Source organism: Pituophis catenifer, unplaced genomic scaffold (assembly GCF_029215685.1).
Source record: "Pituophis catenifer annectens isolate HBS135680 unplaced genomic scaffold, rPitCat1.0.hap2 SCAF_2, whole genome shotgun sequence".
Classification (NCBI taxonomy): domain Eukaryota; kingdom Metazoa; phylum Chordata; class Lepidosauria; order Squamata; family Colubridae; genus Pituophis; species Pituophis catenifer.
The window spans coordinates 166,139,200-166,162,485 of NW_027256882.1; the positions used below are offsets into that span (position 1 = coordinate 166,139,200).

Genomic DNA, 23,286 nt, shown 5'->3' on the forward strand with positions numbered 1-23,286 from the left:
AACTTAAATGGGATCACAGTTGCTAGCAATTGTCACAAAACCAAATGAACCTGAGACGTCTTGATTGCGATCACAGCTCCGCCGGTCACTTTTTCTGCTTCCCTTTTCCTTCTACCACATGGTGCTGCTTCTGCAGTTCCACCAACTCTGAGACCACGGCATCAACTTGCTCTTTTCTGGCACCCTGGGCCTTTGTGTGTTTTACATGGTTACCCTAGATAACAAAACTGCAGTCAGTATATGGCAACCTTGTTCAAGAGGAAATTCCAAGTTAAAAACAACATAAGCTAAGATTTCCCTGGAAATTCAGACAGCATGTGTTCTGTTAATAACTTATTTAAAAAATTTATCTATTGTAGTTTCAAAGAAAAGGGAAACAGAAATAATACTGGTAGAAAAGCAGACTTGCTTGGAAAACGCTATATTTTATATATTGTATGATGAAAGTTTAAGGGAAATACGTATGTCTAGCCTAACAAAGGATTAGGGTATCACGATAGCTGTCTTCCAGTTCTCAACGTATGACAATTGAGCCCAAAATTTATGTTGCTAAGTGAAAAATTTGTTAAGTGAGATTTGCCCCATTTTATGACTTGACTTGACATATTTCTTAAGTGAATCACTGCAGTTGTTAGTTAACGCAGTTATTGAGTAAATCTAGGTTTTTTCTATTGACCTTGACTGTCAGAAGGGGATCACATGACTCCAGGACACTGCAAACCATCATAAATATGAGTCAATTGTCAAGCATCTGAATGTAAATCACATGACCATGGGGATGCTGCAACAGTCATAAGTGTGAAAAATGGTCATAGGTCATTTTTTCCAGTCTTGTAGAATTTTGATTGCTAGGGTCACCGGGCATCTGAGAACAAAATGTGGGTATTTCACAAAACGGCTATCATGTTAGGAATAGCTAGTTGCAGAACACCTATTTAACCAGAACATGCTAATGTGTAAACTACAAATTTAAAAGTCGGATTGGCTGGAGTCATGCTACATTCTCAGTCCAAAGAAGCAAACCTCTTATTAGTATGTTGTGCAAATTCACCATACTAGAACTAGAAAAAAAGCTTATTTTTTAACCCTAACCCTAAGCTTAATGATAACTACACTTGTTGCTAACCTCATCCCCAACATTTCAGAATCCAGTCTTACCCGTTTATCTCCTTCCTGAAGTTCCTTCCCTCCCAACGTTTTCTGGATATTTGCAGCTGCTTTTTGCTAGAAGCCAAAGAAGATAAAAATTATTAAATTGAGTCACACCTCTCAACTTTTTAACATATCTTACTCACACCATGCTTCTATGATCTCCAAATCGGATTATGCTTACTGACAAGAAGGGAAAACAATAGCACCAGATGCTAAAAGTATTACAATACAGCTAATTTCAGGAAATGGAGAAAGAGGGCATGCACTACCTCTTAAGCACCATCCATAAAAGGAATACTATGTTGTCACAATATTGAGTTAAAAGGCAGAGACAAAGGACTGGTGTGTGATTGTAGCAATCTTAACATTTTTGGGAGGAGGAGGATTGAATTTGCAATATAAGCTACAAAGGAATGATTATCATGGTTAATAAGACATAGGTACATGCTTCTTGGAGGAAGGATTCAAGTTATATTATGGCTAGAGCACTTCAGGAATTCATACAAGGATTTGATTCTCTGGTGGAAGTCTAGAATCTAAAGGATGCTTGTGGAGAGCCAATAATAATAATAATTTAAATGTATATGTTGCCTGATTCCCAGTGATTTTGGGAAATTTATAAAACAAGAAAAAGAACAAACAACAAAAAGATAAAAATAGGGTGACAAACTGGGTAGGAGGAAAGGAAAACAATCTGGGTTAAAGGGAAACTTCAGTCATCCTCACACCAAAGCCCTGGGTGAAGAACCTTCAAAACAGGGTAGGGGCCATTTGTATTTCCCAGAAGTTAGGTGCTGTTACAGAGAAGGTTTGTTTCCAGGATTCCAATAGATGGTATTGTTTAACTGAAGGAACCTGGAATGTGCCAGCCCAACCAGATCAGATTGGCCAGGCAGATATTGTGGGAGACAGGTAAACCCACCCGAGTACCTAGACCCTATATCACAAAATGCTACCCGGTTAACAAATTTTACCTTTGGCTTCAGTGGGAAGTCTTCAGACTGGAAAAGAGGAGAAGGGAACCAGAAAAAGACCAGAAAGAGGCAGGCATAGTTAGGTGCTACAGCAGTATCTAAACCAGATTGCCCAACAAAGAGGAGGAGGAGGAGGAGGAGGAGGAGGAGGAGGAGGAGGAGGAGAAGGACACAACAACTACAGGAGAGATTTACTAATATCTTGAATTGCAACAGTTCATTTAATGACAGTTCAAAGTTACGCGTTAATCCCCTCAAATATTTAAGACACAGTCCTGAAATTACGAATACTGCAGTACCATGGCAGTCATTCACCCTTATGAACGACCGCAGAGGCACTGCAACATTCAAACTGCCTATTCCCCCCCCCCGCCCACTCCCCACAATTGCTTCCCCTCTCCCATCCTGCTGTGCCAGACTCACTTGCCTTGCAAAAATTTCTCTGTCTCCTCTCTGCTGCGGTTTCTTTGAGAGCAGGATGATTTCGCTTCCAGCATCCAATCGGCTTGCAAACGCTTTTCACGCGCTGAGAGTGAAATGTTCTGGGGGCTGTGATCTCATGCAACTTCAGGCCGCCATTCTCTGCTAAAGCGAATGTGTGCCTGAAGTTGCACGAGATCACGGCGCCCAGAAGCTTCCAGTCTCCGCGCAAAATATTTGCAAGCCAATGGGAAACTTTGAGGCAGCAAAATCCCGCTGTCTCAAAGCACGTTTTTGCATGGAGACTGGAAGCTTCTGGGCGCCATGATTTTGCATGGCAGAGAGGCCAGAAAGGAGACAGCTTGCTAGATCTCCGCAAGGTAAGCAACCCGGTACAGCAGGATGGGAGGAGGAAAGCAATTGTGGGAAGCATGAGGTATTCTCAGTGGGTCGGGGGAGGACTTGGGTGGTCTTAAGCAGGTGGTCTGTTCCATCAGTAGATCCCCCATGGCCTTCCCCACCCTGAGATAGCTCATGTGCAGTTAATGTCCTGTGCATTCAATTACCAAATATGTGGGCGAAAGCAGGGAGTTTTCATGTTCATTTTACGTGATTCACTCCAACGAATCCTCAGGTTACAAATGTATTTGGCAAGCTCCATTACATTCGTAACACGAGGAATACCTGTACTTGGAGCACAGAGCCCATCCCAACCCAGTCAACAGCATCAATGTAAAATACTGTCAACAGGAAACTTAAACCACAGATGCAGAAAGGTATAAGGGGGTCCAAAGTAGGAGAACTGGCTGGCAAAGTAAATTGCAATACTTCTTTTCCATCATTCTGAAAATAAAATAAACTTTTAAAGAATATCTCAGTGTACGTTTCCCCAAATGTTTTCAGAGTATGAAAGAAATGGCCACCAGCACAGGAGCTGATCAATCAGTTTATACCAGAAAGGAAGCTCCCCACAATGTTTTGCAAGTAATGAGTAATTTTTTCTGCAGCAAACAAAAGAGTAATGAAATTATCACTACGGATCTAAAATTCATAAGACTAAAAATGAATGTAAGATTTGGGGGGAAATAAATTAACAACAGCTAACACCTGTAAGTTTTAAAAAACTTGTGTGTTTTGGGCCATTTTTTTAAAACGAGGTCTTTTAAGCATACTCGTATTATTAACTTTACAATACAGTGAAACCTAACTATCCAGACCTCAATGGGAAGGATCAAATTCTGCTTCATTATAATGTTGTCATCACACAATGACACCAATTGTGTAAATGATGCAATCTGTGACATGATTGGCCATCTCCTCCCCCAACCAGTTCATTAAAATAAGGCTTTGCTGTATGTCTGGTTCCCTACCATAAGACTATGGAAGGCACACCATAAATGGATAGATCTGCTTTTCCCTTGGTCAGAGATGCTGGAATGTGGGGCGTAGCAAGATCTTCTGTGTGAATGGACACCTCTCTCCTGCTCAATTTCCTCATTTCGGTGGCATATGAACAATCCCTCTCAATTCTTTGTTCCCAGTCACCGGTTGGCAATTACAGCACTACAACTCAGCAATTACGAAGTGAAACGAGAAGCCGAGGCCACTGGTAACACGAGGAGTATATCTGCATTTTACAAAGAGGATGTGATTTCATCCTTGGTTTTTTTCAGTAACTATGATGCATGAGTTAGGAGGAATTGTAGAGGAGGCAGGCGTACAACCTAGCGATCGACGAAGAGGCTTTCCTTTGTGGGGATGGGGGTTGTGCATTTGGTTCTCGACCACACAGCAGCTTTAAGCGCACCCTGCTTGTCGGGTTTTCTCCCTCATCGTGAAGAGAACAGGGGCATCTGACTACTGATCTCCCAGCTCATAAAGTTGTGAGGTACAGCGAAAACATCCCAACTATTTTAAGGAGCCTCAGAAGAGGTGTAGAGATGTCTCCTCTCACTGTCAAAGGCTTCCAAAGAAGTCTGGAAGAATCGGTTCATTCCACCATTTCTTACCTGCCCTCCACTGAAACGCTTCCTCAAGTTTTCAATTTGTTCGGCCTCCAATTTTTGGAACAAAGGAGTCACCTGGAATGAAATGTAGAAGAACATGAAAAATCGGGGGGGGGGGGGGTGTTGCTTTGTGGCCTAATTACATACATAAAGGGTTATATGCTTTCTATAAGTTTATCATCCGAGTGCTGTATCCGGTCTCCTCATTTATATAGTTGCATGTAAATGTTTGGAATTCTTTGGACAGTATCTGATAAAGGTACAAAAGGGTGGAAGGGTAGCATGGCATAACTTAAGTTCCCAACACTGTCACTTCTGTCTGTGTAACCGTTAAGCTATTGTTTAATATTAAACTATTCAGATTAATATCAAACAATTTATATATATTTCACAGTATCACATATTCACCCAGATTAAAGATTACTGGATACCACTGAGACTTGGAGAGGGGGGGGGGGTGGATTTAAATCAGGGATCTCCAAACTCCTCAGCTCATCAATCCCTTCTTAAGGTTTTCAGAATGTTCATCACCCCCAACTAGGCCTAGTAGTTAAGGCGCCAGGCTAGACAGCAGGAGACTGAGTTCAAATTCCACCTTAGGTGTGAAAGCCAGCTGGATGACCTTGGGGGGGTCACCTTGGGGAGGAAGGTGTGTTGGATATGTTCATCGCTTTGGGCTATTTGTAGAAATAATAAAGACGGGATACAAATAAATAAATATGAAAACAATAAATACTGCTATAACTAATAGTATTGTGATAAAAACATCAACCCCTTTGATAGTCCCTTTGACCCTCAGGCTCAATAGTGACCACTCTGGAGAACCCTGATAGCCACATTAGCCAATGAAAGAAACTTCGAGACCATGAAATTCTTATACAAATGGTTTTCTTTCTTTCTTTCTTTCTTTCTTTCTTTCTTTCTTTCTTTCTTTCTTTCTTTCTTTCTTTCTTTCTTTCTTCTTTCTTTCTTTCTTTCTTTCTTTCTTTCTTCTTTCTTTCTTTCTTTCTTTCTTTCTTTCTTTCTTTCTTATCTCTCTATCTATCTGGAACAATATTTCTTACATGAATCCTGACTGCATCTAAGCTGGTATTATTTATCCTTTTTTTCGGGTATTTGGGAGAACTGGTCCTTAGCACTGTTTCCATCACCTACCACATGGCTTCCACCCCACAGCACATACCGTGCCAATTTGATGTCCAGCCGGCAATGTGCGGACGAAGTCATTGGTCACAACATTAAAGCTGGATGCAATGCACAGCTGGTCCTGGATTGCAGCGCTCACATTGGGCATATAAGGTTGCAACACAACTGATAGCAAGCTTGCAATGTTTATAGCCACCCCTATCACGGTGCTTGCCCGTTTTCTAGGAAGAAGAAAAAAAAACATCTCTAAGAAGTAAAAAAAAACAGCAAAGCCAAGAAAATGGTGCAACATCCAATAGGCAACGCTGAAGGTTTGGTCTAGTCCTTAGCCATGAAACCTGGCTGGGTAATCTTGGGACAGTCACTCTCTCTGTGGTTGTTGCGTGGAAATTAGGAGGAAAGTATGTTGAATATGTTCGTTGCCTTGAGTTATTTGTAAAAATAATCAGGCAGGATACAAATTTAAAAAATCAATATTTAAATAAATATCTGAAAATAAAACTCAGCTCACAGGAATAAAGGCAGAGAAGCCAATACATTTTTCTCCCCCAAACAACTAACCTAATTCAAATAAGTTATATCCCAAAGTTGGGAGGAGAATTCCCTTAGTTGGTTCTGCTTGAAGCAGATCATCACAAAATAGCATTTGCCCAGGATCAGACACTCACTTATTTGCATCATTGCCTTTGATGCATTTCCAGGGCTCATTGACCTGAAGGTACTGGTTGCCATGGCGAGCAATATTCAAGATGCTGCGTAAGGCATCACGAATCCTATGAGAGAGAAAAAAAAAAACCAAGAGATAAGTTGTTAAAGTAGCAGAGGTAAGGAAGAAAATGGCAGTTTACTCCCTGTTGCTGAGAAATAGTTGGCAAAACTGAGCAGCTCTCCCATGCAAACATTCCAGTAAAATTTGTTGGGCTTCTTTCAAATTCTCAAGCAGCCATTTGGAATATGTTGTCTTGGACATTTCTGGTCAGGCAAACTAATAAAGAATATGCAAATTATGTCCAATGTTTTTAATTTTGAACTACTAATAAAAAAAATTTAATTAATCGTAATCTCATCTGAAGTTTTCAAGATTATGAAACCAGCATTCACAAACATTTAGATATTCAGTGTCTAATATCTTCAGTGAATATCTTTAGATATTCACTGACTGTGTTGTTACTTCACACATTCAGAGCCAATCTGGGACAATTTATAGCTCAGATGACTCCCACAAACAGAGAGGATAGAAACAAGTCTTCCATTTTTCTCAGAACTTCTACCACTGTAGTTATGAAAGGTTTTTTTTCTAAGCTACAGATTACACAGCTCCTAGAGTTAGGAGATTTCCAGGACGTACTTGACCTTCTCCAACAACTGGTTGTATTGCCGCAGCTCCAAAGTGATGTGAGCCAACAAGCGCTTGTCATCCTGGGTTAAGTCCATGGCAGGGACGCAACCCCCGAAGAATTTGCAAACAAAAGTCCCTGCTCTGAAAAAGGAAGCAAAGACAAGAAAGAGAGCTAAGAGGATACATTAAAGTTTGGTGCATTAGAAGTTTACAGAAAGCTAGATTCATTCTCATCTTTTATTTCCAACTATCATAATCTACCCATCTAGGCAACTCCCAGACAGTCCAATAATGAAAGATGTCTACACACGGTTGACTTGATCCATTGGTTACTTGACACTGCCTAATCCATATTCTGTAGGTAACAGCTATGGACTTGTTCTGGTACATCTGGATCTCTCACTCCAGAAAAGGGATTTACTACAAACAGAGATTTAACTAGTATGGCACTCCACAGCAAAGTGCTTCTCCCCCCCCCTCCTTTTTCTTTTTTTCCAAATGCCTCCACCTAGTAAATTCTTGCACTAGCCAAAGTAAGTTTTCTTTTTCCTCTTTGGGATTGACCATTTGAGTCTTGATTTCTCCTTTTCATCCTCAACACATTAAGTTTAGACAAACAGCAATGTCTAAATGTAACTCCTATGAGCAACACAATGATTGCTGAATGTCTATGTAAATTCTCAGTCATCCAGGTCATGGTTGTCCTAAAGGTGCTTTTTCAAGAGGCAACTGGACTTTCTGGTTTTTCTTTGAAGACGTTTAGCTTTGATTGAAGTCAGTCAGAGCTGAAGAAGCTTCTTGGATGAGAAGTGAAATGTCTTCAAAGAAAAACCAGAGAGTCCAGTTGCCTCTTGAAAAAGCACCTTTGGGACAATGATTGGTGTTTTGCAAAATTGTCTCTCGAAATTTTCAAAGAATGCCCTAAATTTTATAACGTCACTACATCTTCTGAATTTTCAACAATCTCATACATGAACACCAAACTATCACACAATACAACTTTGCCCACGAATGGTTGCTAATATGTCTTCTTGTTAGGGGATGGTTTTGTGTTATTCATTTTATTGACCGACATAAAATTCTGTCCATCTATGTGAGATGTTGATGTTCTTCAGAATTAGAGAACCACATGGGTCATTGCACACAAGGTATAAAATGAGCCCAAAAAAGTTACTGACCTGAAGACAAAGTAAAAGGATGGAAAAAATAATCCTCCTTCACACGCACAGGGTCTTTTCTATTTCAACCTTTCTTTCTATTGTGCTGCTTCACTCCTCATCCTAACTCTAGGCTGGCCTTTGCAGTTAGCTAATAAATAGTTTGCCTGAATCTGATTTTTTTAAAAAAATACTGCTCTTTAGCTCACCCTGTACTCAAAACAAAGCTATCACATTGTTGTACTGAATTCACACTATGGACCCATTCTTCTCTTGCCCAGATTTACCTATTGATAAAATTGCCAAGGGTGTTTAGCAGCTCTGAGTTGTTTTTGATCATGAGATCATTCCAAGAGAAGGCACTGTCTTGACTCTCTGGCCGCAAGTAGAGCAGGTAAAAGCGCCAGATGTCTGCAGGAATGCCTGTGTCCTTGGCCATATCACCAAAAACTCCCACACCACGGCTTTTGGAGAATTTGCCATCCTCATAGTTCAAATATTCTAAAGGGAAAAAAAAGAGGGTGAAGTTAGGAACTCCATCAGGGTTCCTCTGTTGAAGAAAGGGAATGCAATTGGTCAACTTTTGGTTCTAAGGAACCCAACAAGACTAGAAACCAGGAATGAAAAATGAGGGTTGTGGTTAATTCTCTCCCCACAGAAATTACCTGTTGCAATTAGATGGTTGACCAGGGTATAATTATCACCAGTGCCCAGCAAGGAGCAAGGAAACACAACACTGTGGAAGGGAACATTATCCTTGGCCATGAAGTTATAAAGCTGAATCTGAAGGGAAAGAAGAAAGAGTGAAAACATGGCGTAAGAGCCACGGTGGTGCAGTGGTTAGAGTGCAGTATTGCAGGCTACTTCTGATGCCTGACGGCTGCCTACAATTGGGCAGTTCAAATCTCACCAGGCTCAAGGTTGACTCAGTCTTCCATCCTTCTGAGGTCGGTAAAATGAGGACCCAGATTGTTGGGGGCAATAGGCTGACACTGTAAACTGCTTAGGGAGGGCTGTAAAGCACTATGAAGCGGTACGTAAGCCTAAGTGCTATTGCTATAAGGCACACTTCTACCTCGACCTTCTGACAACTCCCACTCATCTTTTGTAAACTCAAATGACTAATGATTGTGACAGCATATTATCATGATTAATTTTTTTAAAAAATAGACTTAAGAAGCTACAGACTTCATAATAATCTCATGAAATTTGCTAAGGTGAATTGAAGAATTTAAGAAGAATTTTGGTTCTTAAGTAGTAAGCGTGTTTAATACTCAGAAGAGCTTATGTACTAGAAAGATGGAAGATTTGCCTATTTCCCTGCCGCAAAATTATTTATATTATACACATTACAGAGATATATAAATAAATACAGAAAATTTCATAACGATATATTCTTTCATATTATAAATAAAAAAGGTAAAGTATTATAAATATTGTAAAGATGTATTCATAGTATTATACATATAAATATATATTATGATATAAAGAAAGGAATCAGCTTTCAGAAGGAAGTGACTGGATCAGCCCACCTGTTCTGGGTTCTTCCACCATTTCTCCCACTGGTCAGTGTAATTAGCTGTGATGGACAGATAGCCAATTGGAGCATCAAACCAAACATAGAATACCTATTAAAAGTAGGGAAGGGGTTACACATAGAGATAGACCCACAGAGAACAGAAAAAGAAGTATCTGCATAAGCAGTTGAGATTTGGGTTTCATACTGTACCACTTGCACATCTCTTGGCCATTAATTACAAGTAACCCTTGAGTTAGGAATGTAATGGAGCCTGCCCATTCCACTCGTAACCCAAGGATTCATGGGAATGAATCTCGTTCCTTGAATGGGATCACTCCCTCCTTTCACCCAGTGGTGGGTTGCTCCCGGTTCGTACTGGTTCGCAAGAACCGGTAGTAAAAATTTCTAGTAGTTCGGAGAACCGGTAATAACATTGGCTGGCCACGCCCTTGAACCAGTCCCCAGCCCAGTCCCCACTTGCCTACTCCGCCCACCTCATCAGAGGCTTTTTTTTTTACTTTTAAAAGCATTTTTTCTACAACCTCTTCAGTCGAAAAAATACTTTTAAAAGTAAAAAAAAAGGCTCTGATGATTGCACGGCTCAGCTGGGATTGTCAGAGGCCTTTAAAAGCATTTTTTCTACAACCTCTTCAGCCAAAGAGGTTGTAGAAAAAAATGCCTTTAAAAGCCTCTGGCGATCCCAGCTGAGTTGCCTGATCGTCAGAGGCTTCTAAAAGCATTTTTTTCTGCAACCTCTTAAGGTTGTAGAAAAAATGCTTTTAAAAGTTAAAAAAAAAGAGTTGGCCACGCCCACCGTCACATTACCCCCACCACCAAGCCACGCCCACAAAATAAGCCACTCCTACAGAACTGGTATTTTAGAACCCACCCCTGCTTTCACCCACACATTCGCTAATCGAATGTGTGGTTCATTAAGTGCACATGAGATGTTTCAGGGTGGGGAAGGCCATGGGGGGCCTAGTGATGGAACAGGCTACCTGATTAAGACCACCTAAGACCTCCCTGACCCACTGAAATATGCTTCCCACAATTGCTTCCCCCCCACCCCAACCTGCCACGCTGGATCACTTACTGTGCGAAGATCTAGCAAGCTGTCTCCTCTCCAGCCTCTCAGTCACACGCGCCCCTCCGGAGCTCCGCTTAGGCCTGCACAGGCCTTGCCCGGCACTTTGCAGGCCAAAATGGAGGTTCGGAGGGGCGTTCTTAAATACTAGGGGGTGCTGATCGCGTAACTTTGAAAGTTCGCTAAGTACCATATTTTCTTAGGGAAGATGATGACTCCCAATTAAAATAAAGAAAAATACATATAGAGTTTCCGGACAGAGGTGGCTCTTCACCCACAGACTTCACAAGTGTTTTTCTAGACTCTGCATTCTCAGTGAGGCAGAAGCCAGTTCTCCCTTTCAATAGCATATGCCTCTAGTTTGAAAGAAAAATAAGACAATGCACAAGTGTACAGTACACTTCCAACTTAAGGGTAATGCCTGGGAGTGCCTTATCTTTCTTTTGGGTAAGTATAATTAATTCACATTATGGTATTATTGCTCCCACAGAGATTGTTGTTCTTACTTCAAAATAGATGTTCTATACAGACCTTCTATTCTCTAGACCATGAGTGTCAAACTCGCCGCATCCTGTTGGCATCACATGATGTATCGCGGTGTTTTTCCCTTTGCAGAGCTCTGGTGGGTGTGGCCTGCATGTGATGCATCGGCCAGTAGGCCGCCAGTTTGACACCTCTGCTCTAGACTATAATTTACATACTGTAACTACTGGTTTGCTAGATAGGGCTTGGGTGAACTTTATTTCCAAGCTATTCACATTTTATGTCTAACAGTGTGACATTCAATCACACAAAAAATGTCTCTCTCTGTCCCATTCCTCACCTTCTCACGGAAGCCATCAAGTGGAACTGGTGTGCCCCACTTCAAGTCACGAGTGATGCAACGTGGTTTGAGGCCATCCCGAATCCAGGAGCGGGCAATGTGTCTTGAGTTGGGGGTCCAATCCCCATTGGACTGGGACACAGCCAACCATTTCTCCAGACTCTCTTCTAACTAGTTGTTGAGAGGTTTAAAAAAATAAACAGGATTTCTGGCTATGATATTTCAGGATGTAGCACGTGCCATGACGATACAAGTGCTAGGCAAATAATATCACATCTCTGCTTAAATCAATTTTAACATTTTCTCTTTTGTACTTCTAATGCTTATATACTATTCAGAGTAACAAGTAAAATAAAAAAAAATAGCATTTAAAGATAAACATACCCTTATACATAAAAAACATTACATGCTCAGTTGTGGCAAATACAGTATTCGAGTATCTAATAGAAGGTATATAAAAAATGTATCAGAAAGGATACATTTTGCAGAGAGGATAGGACAGAAAATTTTTATCCTTTTCTGTTCCTTTACCCTTTAAAATCTCCCAAATATAAGGTTGATTTTTCATAGTTGTCAGAACCTTTCTAAGGCTTGAGACATCAATTTTGTGCCCCAATGCAAAACATCATTGGCATCCTTCAGTCTCAAGAGACTATGGTATCATGCTCTGGAAAGAGGTCCTAAAACAGCATCTAGTGTGACTAAAAAGGCCAATTCGAGAGTGGCAATCCCTTCCATAGTGAGGGCAAATACATTCTGTCCCCTGCCCAGCACCCAGATTTCGCTGGTTCCGGGACTGCCTCTTTGCCTCAGCCTGCCGAACAAGTGTCTCTTCGAATTGGAGAAGGCCATGCTGCGTCTTTAGCCTCCAAGCTGAATGATTGGAGGTCAAGGTTTCCCAGTTGTTAATGTCCATTCCCAGGGCCTTTAGGTCCCTCTTGCAGATATCTTTATATCGCAGATGTGGTTTCTGAGGCGCTTTCCCTGCACTAATTCTCCATACAGGAGATCTTTCAGAATCTGTCCATCAGCCATTCTCACGACATGCCCCAGCAAAGACATTGCTGTTTCAATAGTGTATACATGCTAAAAATTCCAGCACGTTCCAAGACTGCGCTATTTGGAACTTTGTCCTGCCAGATGATGCCAAGAATTCGTCGGAGACAGCGCATATGAAAGGTGTTCAACTTTCTCTCCTGCCGTGCGTAGAGGGTCCAAGACTCACTTGTGCCCCAATGCAAAACAAACTAGAAATATATATTACACAAAAAATAAAATTGGATCCAAAAACCAAATATAGTACTACTCCACCTTCCAAAGGGTCATAGAAGTAATTAGTAACTATTTTAGCTACTTCTCTTCAGTTTCTTATATGGAATACTGAATTAGAAGCCACTATTAATTCTTCCAACACACCTTTTATTGAATCATGTCATATGTACATTGTATATATTTTTCAAAATCTGTACATTGAATGAACAAATATTTGAATGAATCCAGCTGAAGAGTTCCCGCAATGTGGCAACTGACCACATCCCTCATGCTAATCACAGCATCTCTTGCAAGATAGCACATTTAAGAGGCCAGTGTGTTGGAAATTTTTGGTCTTAGTAATGATTTACCTTTTGATGAACATGGCTATGGACAACTGCTTGACTCAATTTGGCTTCTACTTATGAAACAATACATGTTTGATCCTCCATTCTTTCTAATCTCTTTCCAATCTCCACTTATACATTAAACTTGGGCTTCTGGGTGTATTTGGATTTTACAATATCATGCAAAGTGGTATTTTACCCAGCTAATTTGTTTCATTCAGTGTCTTCCTTTTTATTACTTATTCATCCTTTCAATAAATACACCCATCTGCTCAATTCTAGAGTTCATTTTCTTGTTCTGAAGAAGAACACTTCTATCTGATCTGGATTCAGTCTAAGTTTTTTGACAGCTTATCACTGCCATACATGCTAATTCAAAGAATCACAGAACGCTGCCTTCTAAAGACAGGAGAAGAACAAGAGGCTGACCTTGGGTAGATCCAAGAAGAGGTGCTGGGAAGATTTCACCACAGGGGTTCCTTGGCAGACTTTGCATACTGGTTTCTGTCAGAAGAGAAAGAAGAACGCATCACGAAATAATTTATTCATCCAATTATCTAAATGGAATCCCTACATTTCACAACAATATAGCTCTATAGCTAAAGAAAAAAGCCAACTATCCAGAACTATGCTACACAGAGATTGCTCACATCAAACAAAGCAATATTTTGTAGTTAGGCCCATGGATAGAATGGATATTGTTAAGAAATTAGCAGCAATGCAGGCAGAGCAAAAGGAAATGACGTTTTGTTTTAAAATCCTGGAATTGGGAGCAGCCCAACACAAGTATGTCTCTCTTGTATGTCTGTATGTCTCTTTTGTATGTCTCTCTTGTCTTGTTGTATACTTCTTATTGCAACATTTTAAGTACAATCTTAAATACATTTCTTGTGCATAGATAAACTTGAAGTTAAATGGCCAATGCAAACAAAAGAGATTATTAAATATGACAACAAGGGAACATCCTGATGGGCTTCAGCAGTAAAAAAAGATAGCTATTAGTAATAAATAAGGATAATGTTAAACAAAAGAGTCATAATACCTGTCAAGCTATAGGCCCTTATACCAGTTTTGACAAGTGTACAGTACACACACAAAAAATTCAGATACTGCCTGTTTGGTCAATTTTAACTGAGCTCCTGCTAAGAGATATAACCTCTTAAGTATCTCTTAAGAGAAGGATCCAGTAATGTTTAGGAAGTGTTAAAATAACAGTGAAAAATCAGGGAAGGAAAATCAAGTGAAGAATAATAATAAGAACGATAAATATGGATTATGATTTTCCTTTTGTAAAACTATAGGTGACCATGAAGAAATACATCAATATAAGCAACACAGCAAATAACAGAAAAAGGGAAACAAGGGGAAAGATGTTCTTCTTAAAGCTACAATAGCAAAAATAAAATCCAAGAAATCTAATAAAGTAAAAGACTCAAAAATATAACATTTCCACAATGGTGGTAATATCTTAGAACCTGGAGATAGTTTGGACCTCACTGTGAATAAAAGTAACTGTATTTACTGTATTGCAAGGTCTGAAGATTTAAGATACATACTTGCTTTTATCTGACTTTCACTTTGATTGCAGCATGCTGGATTCCCCAGTCACAAGAGAAATTTACTGTAAATAATTGTCAATGTGGCTATACCTGATATAGATTCACTATACAAATTAAAGCTAGATTTGACTTGTACAATAAGGTTGATTCTGATTTGTTATAAGAAAAGCATGTGGTCCAAGTATCGTATAAGCCCTGGGACATACATTCTCTTAGGGTAGGGTTTTTAAACCATGGTTTACTGAATAAATCACAACCCTCTGGACTCAATAACTTAGTCAATAAACCATGGGTTACAAAATCACAACATCTGGGTAAACAAAAATCAAACATTGCCAAGATGGTTTAGTTCATGATCATGAGGGATTTTTTTCCCAAGACTGAAAAGGGAAGATGAACTAGCATAATGGTTGTACTCCTCTCAGGAAAGGGAGAGGAGATCTTATCTAGTTTAATGAAATTTCAGTAGAACAGATGACTTGGATTTCATGAACTCTTATTGGGAAAGAGTCCATTCTACAGATCAGGTTCAGGCTTCTGTAAATGTTTCAAAAAAAAATACCTTAAGTTCAGTGGCATTTATGAGCTTGCCACATTTGTCGCACTGATCTCCACGGGCTTCTTCATAGTTGCAAAAAGGGCAGATGCCTTCCACAAAGCGGTCTGCTAGGAATCTCGCACATTTCTCACACTTCAACTGGTCCACTGTCTCTCTCAGGAGATAGTTGCGCTCCAGCAACTGTTGGAAGATGCTTTGCGCTATTCTGAAGGGTGAAAGAAGGGGAGAGGCTTCTGATCTTCACTTAAATATTTTGAAAAGTGTAAAGAGTAGCTCAGAAACATGAACGCCTGTGACAGCAAAGCACTGCGTGTCCTTAATTTGTTTCAGTTTCCAATGTTGATATGCCAAGTTCATTTGCATTTGCACTAGTAAGTGGTGGGAAGGCAGACTGGAGGGTGGGCAAAACACCTCATGCCTTGAAACCAAAATCTCTCTTTCTGAACTTATCAAGGCCTTATTCCATGAGGATGTATATCCAGCAGTGTATGTTGATCTGCAGTGTGTAATTCCATGGCTCTATTGTTAGTTGCCACTGAGTGGATGAGTGCCCCGCAGTGTACAATACAATATATCTGGATTTAGTACTGAGCTGTGATTCATTTTAATTAAGTTGTTTATTAGTGTTTACATGGTGGAATTCTAATAGGTAGGAATTCCTATTACCAAGGCAAGGCTAAAAGGCTCAGTTAAAATGATCTAGTCAAATAATACAAGCAAGGATGGGTAACTGAATGCCCTCCAAATCTTCTGGAATGAAATTCTCAGTAACTGCACCCAACAGCCTGGTAATTTAAAACAACTGAAGAGCAATAAAATTGGCTGTTAGGTCATCTAGGATTTAGAATGAGGAGTAAATCAAGTCAAAGAAATCCCAGAACTGATCAAGTTTATTTGTATTCAAGAAAAATGGATTGTTTTTGATTTAGTATAACTATGGCTATTCAATAAATACTTGTTTACATGTCTCAGCTTACCATCATGTCTTGTGGTAAAAGTCTCCCAACTTTGGGAGATAAAAGTGGTAAAAATAAAAATCTTGACAAATTTTTGGCATCTATTTACCAGAAAATAGGATGTTTTGCAACTGACCAAGAAGCTAATACATCAGGAACATAGCTTCATGTGAAAATTATATTCATACTGGCCAACGTAGAACAGAGGATGCAGGGCATATGATGATCTGTATCATTTTCAGTCCTGCCATATCCTCATTGGTGACACATGAATGAAATCTACAAAGTTTACTCCAAAGAAAAAACTCACATCCCAAATCAGTGTGTGCAATGGACATTTCTGAGGTTTTCATCCATTAGCTCCCAGTGATCCCCTAATTTGGCTTGACAAAGAAGCTACATGCCTCCAACAAGTGTCCACTAATCATTAGAGGCTCAAGGAAAAGTATCACAATAGATAACAAACCGAAGATGATACAACTTGCCAGAATTGGGCAGTCATTTACTAACTTTGTGACTGGCAATAGTTGCTCTTCTCTGATAATGTCAAGACTATGCTCGGAGCTCTTTTGGCCAAGAGATGAGCTTAAAATGCTTCAAATGAATGGCCATTCTTTACTTTGAACATTCAAAGTGTTCATCTTTGCACACTTTCAGAAACTAGCTGCAGAAACTACCTTCAATCATCTGTCAGTCTTTTGGCCAGCTCCAAAACAGGAGACAAACTTTATTGCAGGTACAATACAAAAGTTAGGTAACCCGAAGACTGTAAGACAGAGAGGGAAGGAGAGAGAAAAATGTTGTTTCATTTCTGCGTGTCTTTCCCCCTCACTGACAATTCTTCTAACTGCAACACTTACGTGGTCTGTTGGGCTGTGGTTGTGCGACCAAAGTAGTCAAAAGAGATGTTGAACCACTGGTAGATTTGTGCATGGATAGAATAGTATTTATCACAGATCTGTTGTGGTGTCAGTCCTTCCTCCATGGCCTTTGTCTCTGTGGCAGTACCATATTCATCAGTACCACATATATAGAGGGTGTTCCAGTTGCGTAGACGACAGTATCTAAAAAAAATAAATGCTACCTGTTTCAAAAAGCAGATTTATTGCTATCAAAAAGAACTAAGGTCTTCTATGATCTTCTTTTATTTTTATTTCTCACATTTTTAAACCGCCCATCTCCTTCAGAGAGGCATTCTGGGTAGTGTACCATAAAATACTAAAATATATAAAGGTTAAAAATAAATAAATTAAGGTTTCATAGGATCTTGTTTTATGTTGTCTGGACCATCATTCATTTTATGATTGTAAGCTGCCCAGAGTTACCCTGAGTTAAGATGGGCAGCTAATGAATGTTATAAATAAAAGCCAGTCCAATAGAGCACATTATTTCAATGCAAAAAAACTCACACCCAACATTTCCAGGGAAAGGCACACTCTTAGGAAGCAAGTATGGCAAAGGCAGAATTCAGAGACACACGGTGAGGATAATTTATAAGTTCACATGGACCAGGAGTCTGGCCTGAGTGTGGGTGCCTGGAAAGAGATGCTTTAACTTACCTGGCAAAGGTATCAGCACTGAGAACACAGCCAATGATATTTCCAAGATGAGGCACATTGTTTACATAGGGCAGCGCACTTGTGATTAGCACATTCTTCATGCCTTCCACAGGCAATCTAGGGAGGACAGACAAATTAACTCAGAGATAAATTCAGATTTCTGACTTGCTCAAACAACTGAGGTGGGACGGGGTGGAGGAGAGGTAAGGCAGGTGGGGAAAGCTATGCAATATACTGAGCATCTGCAATTTAGAAAGGTTAACTCTCTCTAGTTATTAAATTGGCCTTCTGCAAATTCACGAGCTTGCAGATCACAATGCTATGAATAATTTAAGAATTGGCTTTTAACTTCTAGAGTTGTGCAGAAATCCATGAGAAATTAGTAAACATTAAGAGGTGAATAACCTGCAGCTCTCCAGACGTTGCCGAAACTCCAGTTCCAGTCAGCACTGCCAACTATCAAATTATAATACAACAATATCCAGAAAGCTACAAGTTTCTATGTCATTGAGACAGATAATAATGGATGCTATAGGGAATTACATGCCTGTGTTTTGATAATATTAAGGTTGGGAAATAACTCTTCATACTGACAATTCCCACGATAGATTTAGACATAGCATGTATAATGTGTGTATTCGCCGTTTGGGTCTTTAGGAGACAAAAGAAAAGGTGAGCCATTTATATTTATTTATTCAACTTTATGCTGTCGTCTCTTCTGGAGGTGACTCTAGCGGCTTACAATGATTAAAAACCAATAAAAACCATTAAAGAAATAAATAGCAATGATTAGTTTAAAATTGCCAAAGATGGGAGGAAGAGAGCATCATGCACACACAGGGGTGGGGAGTTTCTGTTTTAAGATCTTCTTTGGTATCCCTCATTACCATCATAAGGACATTTCAGCCCAGCAAGATTCTTACATAGGATGCTGTGGTTTCCAGGGGCTAGGAAGGCTGGCGGGTCCTCTGCTCCAGATTTCAGCAATGGCTTCAATCTCCACATCAGACAAATGCTGCTGGGCCGATTCCTCTTCCTAGAGAGAAGGACAAACATCCTGTAAAGATGTCTGATATTCAGCAACCAACATCCATGAGTTACTAATGGACCATGGGTAATTGCCAGGAAATACCAAAGTCTAAAACAGCAACCATAGCATGAATCCTTCCCTTGGCCTACTTCGGTCCCTCCTACCCAAAGTAATGCAGTAATATTTGAGGGTTAATCTGTTTAACAAAACAAATCCTAAATGGGTGATATCATCCTTTGCCTATACAGGACCACCTATTTCCCAAACCACAGTATTCCCCATTTCAAATCCAATTTAACAACCGCTGAAGTCACTGTTTAATAGTATGGAATCCCTTGAGTCTGTGAAGTATATGTATGCTAAAGTCCATCCAAGATAATGCTGGGTATTTGTAGTCTCGCTTTCTTCTTAATTCACTACATTGATAACTGCAAGGAATTCTGTAATAAAATGACCTGCAATTTATTAGGCTAGAGGCTTAACATGCTGTGGTATTAAGTGAGAACAAAACAACTGTTTCACATAGGAAATGTAGCATGAATACCTTGGCATCATTGGTAGATGATTTCTCAAAAGCCAAACTAGGAGCAGGATGTTTCTGTAGATAGGCTTTAAGTTCCAGCAATCCCTTGGGTGTCCATACAGATTCCACTGCTTTTCTGCAGTATTCCTTCAAGTTCATGTTTTGGAACCAACTCCTCAGAGCTTTCAGCTCATCTTGAATATTAAATTAGAAGATGGTTATTTCCAGAGAACCCAAAAGGAACTCAAAAATTAGCTAAGGCACCTTTTCTAAACTTCAGGACACTTAAGAGTTGCTGAAAAAGGTCAGCAAGGGCATACAATCCGTGCCTGAAAAGAAAGTTTCCCAACTATTAGTCTTCCCTCACAATTGCAGATTCAACAGCAAAGGTGAACAGCCCCAGGACAGCATTTCAATGCAATCATGCCACAGGATCCTGTGGATGATGGCCTGGTACAGAAGACATTTTCCAAAAACAGGGTAGTTGTTGTTGTTTTTTCTTTGAGGAGCATGGGACTTTGTTTTAGCCATTATCTAGGTACCTCCATATTTAGGGAAAGGAGAAAGTGAGAAAAGGAGCTTTTCTCCAACAAATATGACTTGATAAAGGAAAAGCAAAAAAATGGCTTGTGTAAATTAGCAGCCAAATGGTAAGCAGACATTGATACCTCCTGTCAAAGCAGGAAAGCCATCTGGGTGCCGTTCCCAACTTTGGGAAATAACAGGAATTGAAACCCAACAATTTGGAGGTTATCAGATTGGAGAAAGCTGAATTAAACTGTGGGCATCACTCACTTGGTAAGAAGGAATCATCTCTTAACAAAGGAAACAGAGATCCCCATAAGACAATATCAGCAGCTGACTCAACATCCTGGATTTAAAAAATCAGAAGAAATTAGTCCAGTCTGGATATGCAATAGGAGCAACTTGAATATTTCACTTGCGTTGGAAAAAAAAATATTTCCCAAATATTCAAGATAGAAACTTGTACACATGTAAATTCTTCTCACCACCATGAACACTACCAAGAGAAGCTAGCATAGCAGTGACTACTTCAGTTTAATTGCCTTTATATAACATATAGTAATTTTTATTTACACATTCCAGAATTTGATTCTATATAAGATGATATACAACAATAAAATTAGTTCTGAAGTAACTCTGTAAAGAAAAAAAAACCCTAATGGATACCCCAATGCTTTTTCCCTATGAAAACAGATCTGGAACAAAGGTGAGCAATCTGAACCTATACATGGGTCTCTAAACCTTTATTTTGGGGAATCTTTGGAGTCTTCCTGCAATTATGATCGCATCACACTTGTGTCAGAAGCATTGAGATGCTTCTGGGTTGAAAGGATTAGGTGGTGACATCACTGTCACCTGAGGGATGCCCAGTTGAGGGCCCCTTTTATGTCCCCAGCAGGAACTGGAGCGAAAAACAAGGGCTCACCCCTCCCCAAGGCAGCACTCTGGTCTTGAATGCAGGCTTGCTAATTCCAAACCAGTGTCTTAACCACATGAGCCACCGTGTTCCTATTAGGATAACAAAATGAGATCATAAAAACTTTTTTTAAAAAAAGCTACCGTATTTACTTATTACTACTTTTTCTGTACGAAGAAGGCACAGAAGAGGCTGTATTTCCTGAGAAGGCTCAGGAAGATAAATCTATCTCAGCATCTACTTCTGTCCTACTATTGCAGCACCATTGAGAGTGTCCTGACATACGGGAGCAGCTCTGTAGCGGACAAAAACGCTCTACAGAGAATCATTAAAACTGCCCAGAATATCATCGGGCTCCAGCTACCAGCCCTGGATGACATCTTCGAATTTCACTGTTTGAGGAAGTTGCATAACATTCTCAGAGACTCTTCCCATCCTGCTCACAATCTTTTTGGACTGTTGCCTTCTGGCAGAACAATTAAAACTTGGACCACACGTTTTCTGAATAGTTTTTATCCCAGAGCTATAATTGCACTCAACAATGAACTAAAGGGCCACCATCAGTGAGCTGTTGGACAGCATTACTTGGTCTGTTGTGTGGATGTTTGGATGGTTTAGGGGTGGGGAATTGTGGTGGGTGGGAGTGTGTTTGGGGATTGTTATGTGTGTTGGACCTGGTCTTTGGGTGTTAAGTGAATTTTGTTGTATGGGTATACTGTGTATAAACGTACAATGACAATAAAGTTATTATTATTATTAGTAGTAGTAGTAGTAGTAGTAGTAGTAGTAATAAAAAATTCTCACAGGAATTAATCCATCTTTGAAAGAAACTTTTGTCTAGCACAAGAACCAAAAAAGAAAAAAAATAGGCTAAAAATCTGTTCTCTGAAAAGATTACCCTGTTGATGAGAATCACTTCACCTATCAAGGGCCTTGGCATTCCCCAAAGAAGTAAGAAGCTGCCCCACACTAATTAGACTTTGAATATATACATTTTGCTTTAACCATGAAAACAGTAGTTAAGCATCCAGAGGATTTCAGCTCTTTTTTCTTAATTTTCTTAAGACATAGCTATTAATCCTAAAAATTTACCGAAGTAACTCCCCATATACACAATGCTTGGGAAAATCTCAAAAGCTGCAAGGAAGGCGTGAGAGGAATTACGGTTCTCCATGTTCTGTTCTGATCCTGGGTAACATTTTTATGCAGATATAATCCATATAAAACCTAACTGTACTGTGCTTTAAATTCAATATTACAAAAAGCTAAGATTTTATAACAACCAGGTATCCTTTCAGTTCTCCCACATCTCAGCTTGTATGTCAGTATTGCAAAGTACTGCTTAGAGGTTTTTACTTACCCCAGTGAGGTAAGCGGTACCCTTTTTGGTAAGAATCTGGTCAAGGTAATCCAGTGGCTTCCGAATGATGCCCAAAACATCGTCTCCTTTCTTTTCTTGTACCACATGAAGATACAAGGCTGCAGACAAAGCAGGCTGCAGACAAAGCAGAGGAAAAGGAGGAATTTTAATCAATCTTCATCCTCCTTCTATTGTCTTTTGTCACTGCTCCAATCATCTTAGTAAATTCATACTGTTGTATTTATTTATCAAATTTATATCCCACCTTTCCTGCAGGAACACAGTGACTTCCTCCTCCAATTTTCTCTGCAGCAAGCCTGTAAGTAGGCTGGGCTGAGAGAGTAAGTGATCAGTCCAAAGGCACCCAGTGACCTTGCATGGGAATAGACTTGAACCTGGGTCTTTCCAATCTAATCTAACAATTATCTAATTTCTTAACCACTATACTGGCTTTTTCTTAAGAAAAAAAAAATAAAACACAGCAACAACATTGGGCTATTAGACTTCTACACCTAACTCAATAGCTCAACACGATCACAAAATTGTGTGGATAAAAAAAACATGCAAACTTTGGATTCTTAACAACTGGTTTCATCTGCTTCTAGTGGTGCCTTCAAGGCACCTATCCATTTCTCTCTACAAACAGATTACCCATTCTAATGTTGACTGTTTACATACTCCAAACTCTCTTAGTGTTCTAACTCTCTTTCACTCATATAGTAATAGAATGGTAATCAGGGAAGGGCCTAAGCAATGTAATATATGGCTTTTCCCTTATCTCACTGTCTGAGTTCATGTGTTATACTAAGACATAAACTAGGCACAAGTAAATATGCCACAAGCATCAGCATGTACCATTAATTTCCCACCCATTGACTTCTCCAAAGTCTCTGGCACTTTATTTGCAATAACATCTTTGGATCTCACAAGACCTTACTAGAATGGTAGAGGATATCCCAGGTAAATTAGGGTGGAGAAGTAGTTTGTCCTCTGATATGTAAGATGTTTGTAAGTCTTATAGAATGGAATGGAATGGAATGGAATGGAATGGAATGGAATAGAATAGAATAGAATAGAATAG

At 39.7% G+C, this 23,286-nt stretch overlaps 1 protein-coding gene across 3 annotated transcripts in view; it reads right to left on the reverse strand.

Moving 5' to 3' along the window:
• Positions 1–17: 17 nt before the first annotated feature.
• Positions 18–23,286, reverse strand: part of MARS1 (methionyl-tRNA synthetase 1) — a 28,434-nt gene continuing 5,165 nt past the window's right edge. Inside the window, exons 4-22 of one of the 3 annotated variants that reach the window (XM_070937986.1) lie at positions 22,206–22,340; positions 20,200–20,275; positions 19,426–19,598; positions 18,775–18,887; positions 17,852–17,968; positions 17,153–17,356; positions 15,340–15,541; positions 13,648–13,722; positions 11,621–11,791; positions 9,727–9,822; positions 8,860–8,977; positions 8,482–8,695; positions 7,047–7,178; positions 6,367–6,471; positions 5,736–5,919; positions 4,556–4,627; positions 2,127–2,153; positions 1,159–1,224; positions 18–214 (exon numbers count right to left, since the gene is read on the reverse strand). In XM_070937986.1, the coding sequence (XP_070794087.1) occupies positions 86–214; positions 1,159–1,224; positions 2,127–2,153; positions 4,556–4,627; positions 5,736–5,919; positions 6,367–6,471; positions 7,047–7,178; positions 8,482–8,695; positions 8,860–8,977; positions 9,727–9,822; positions 11,621–11,791; positions 13,648–13,722; positions 15,340–15,541; positions 17,153–17,356; positions 17,852–17,968; positions 18,775–18,887; positions 19,426–19,598; positions 20,200–20,275; positions 22,206–22,340 (2,409 nt within the window). In that variant the 3' untranslated portion in view covers positions 18–85. Of the gene's footprint in view, positions 215–697; positions 866–1,158; positions 1,225–2,126; positions 2,154–4,555; positions 4,628–5,735; positions 5,920–6,366; positions 6,472–7,046; positions 7,179–8,481; positions 8,696–8,859; positions 8,978–9,726; positions 9,823–11,620; positions 11,792–13,647; positions 13,723–15,339; positions 15,542–17,152; positions 17,357–17,851; positions 17,969–18,774; positions 18,888–19,425; positions 19,599–20,199; positions 20,276–22,205; positions 22,341–23,286 lie in introns of those variants that run through there. The other 2 variants (XM_070937988.1, XM_070937987.1) reach the window with 2 other exon arrangements.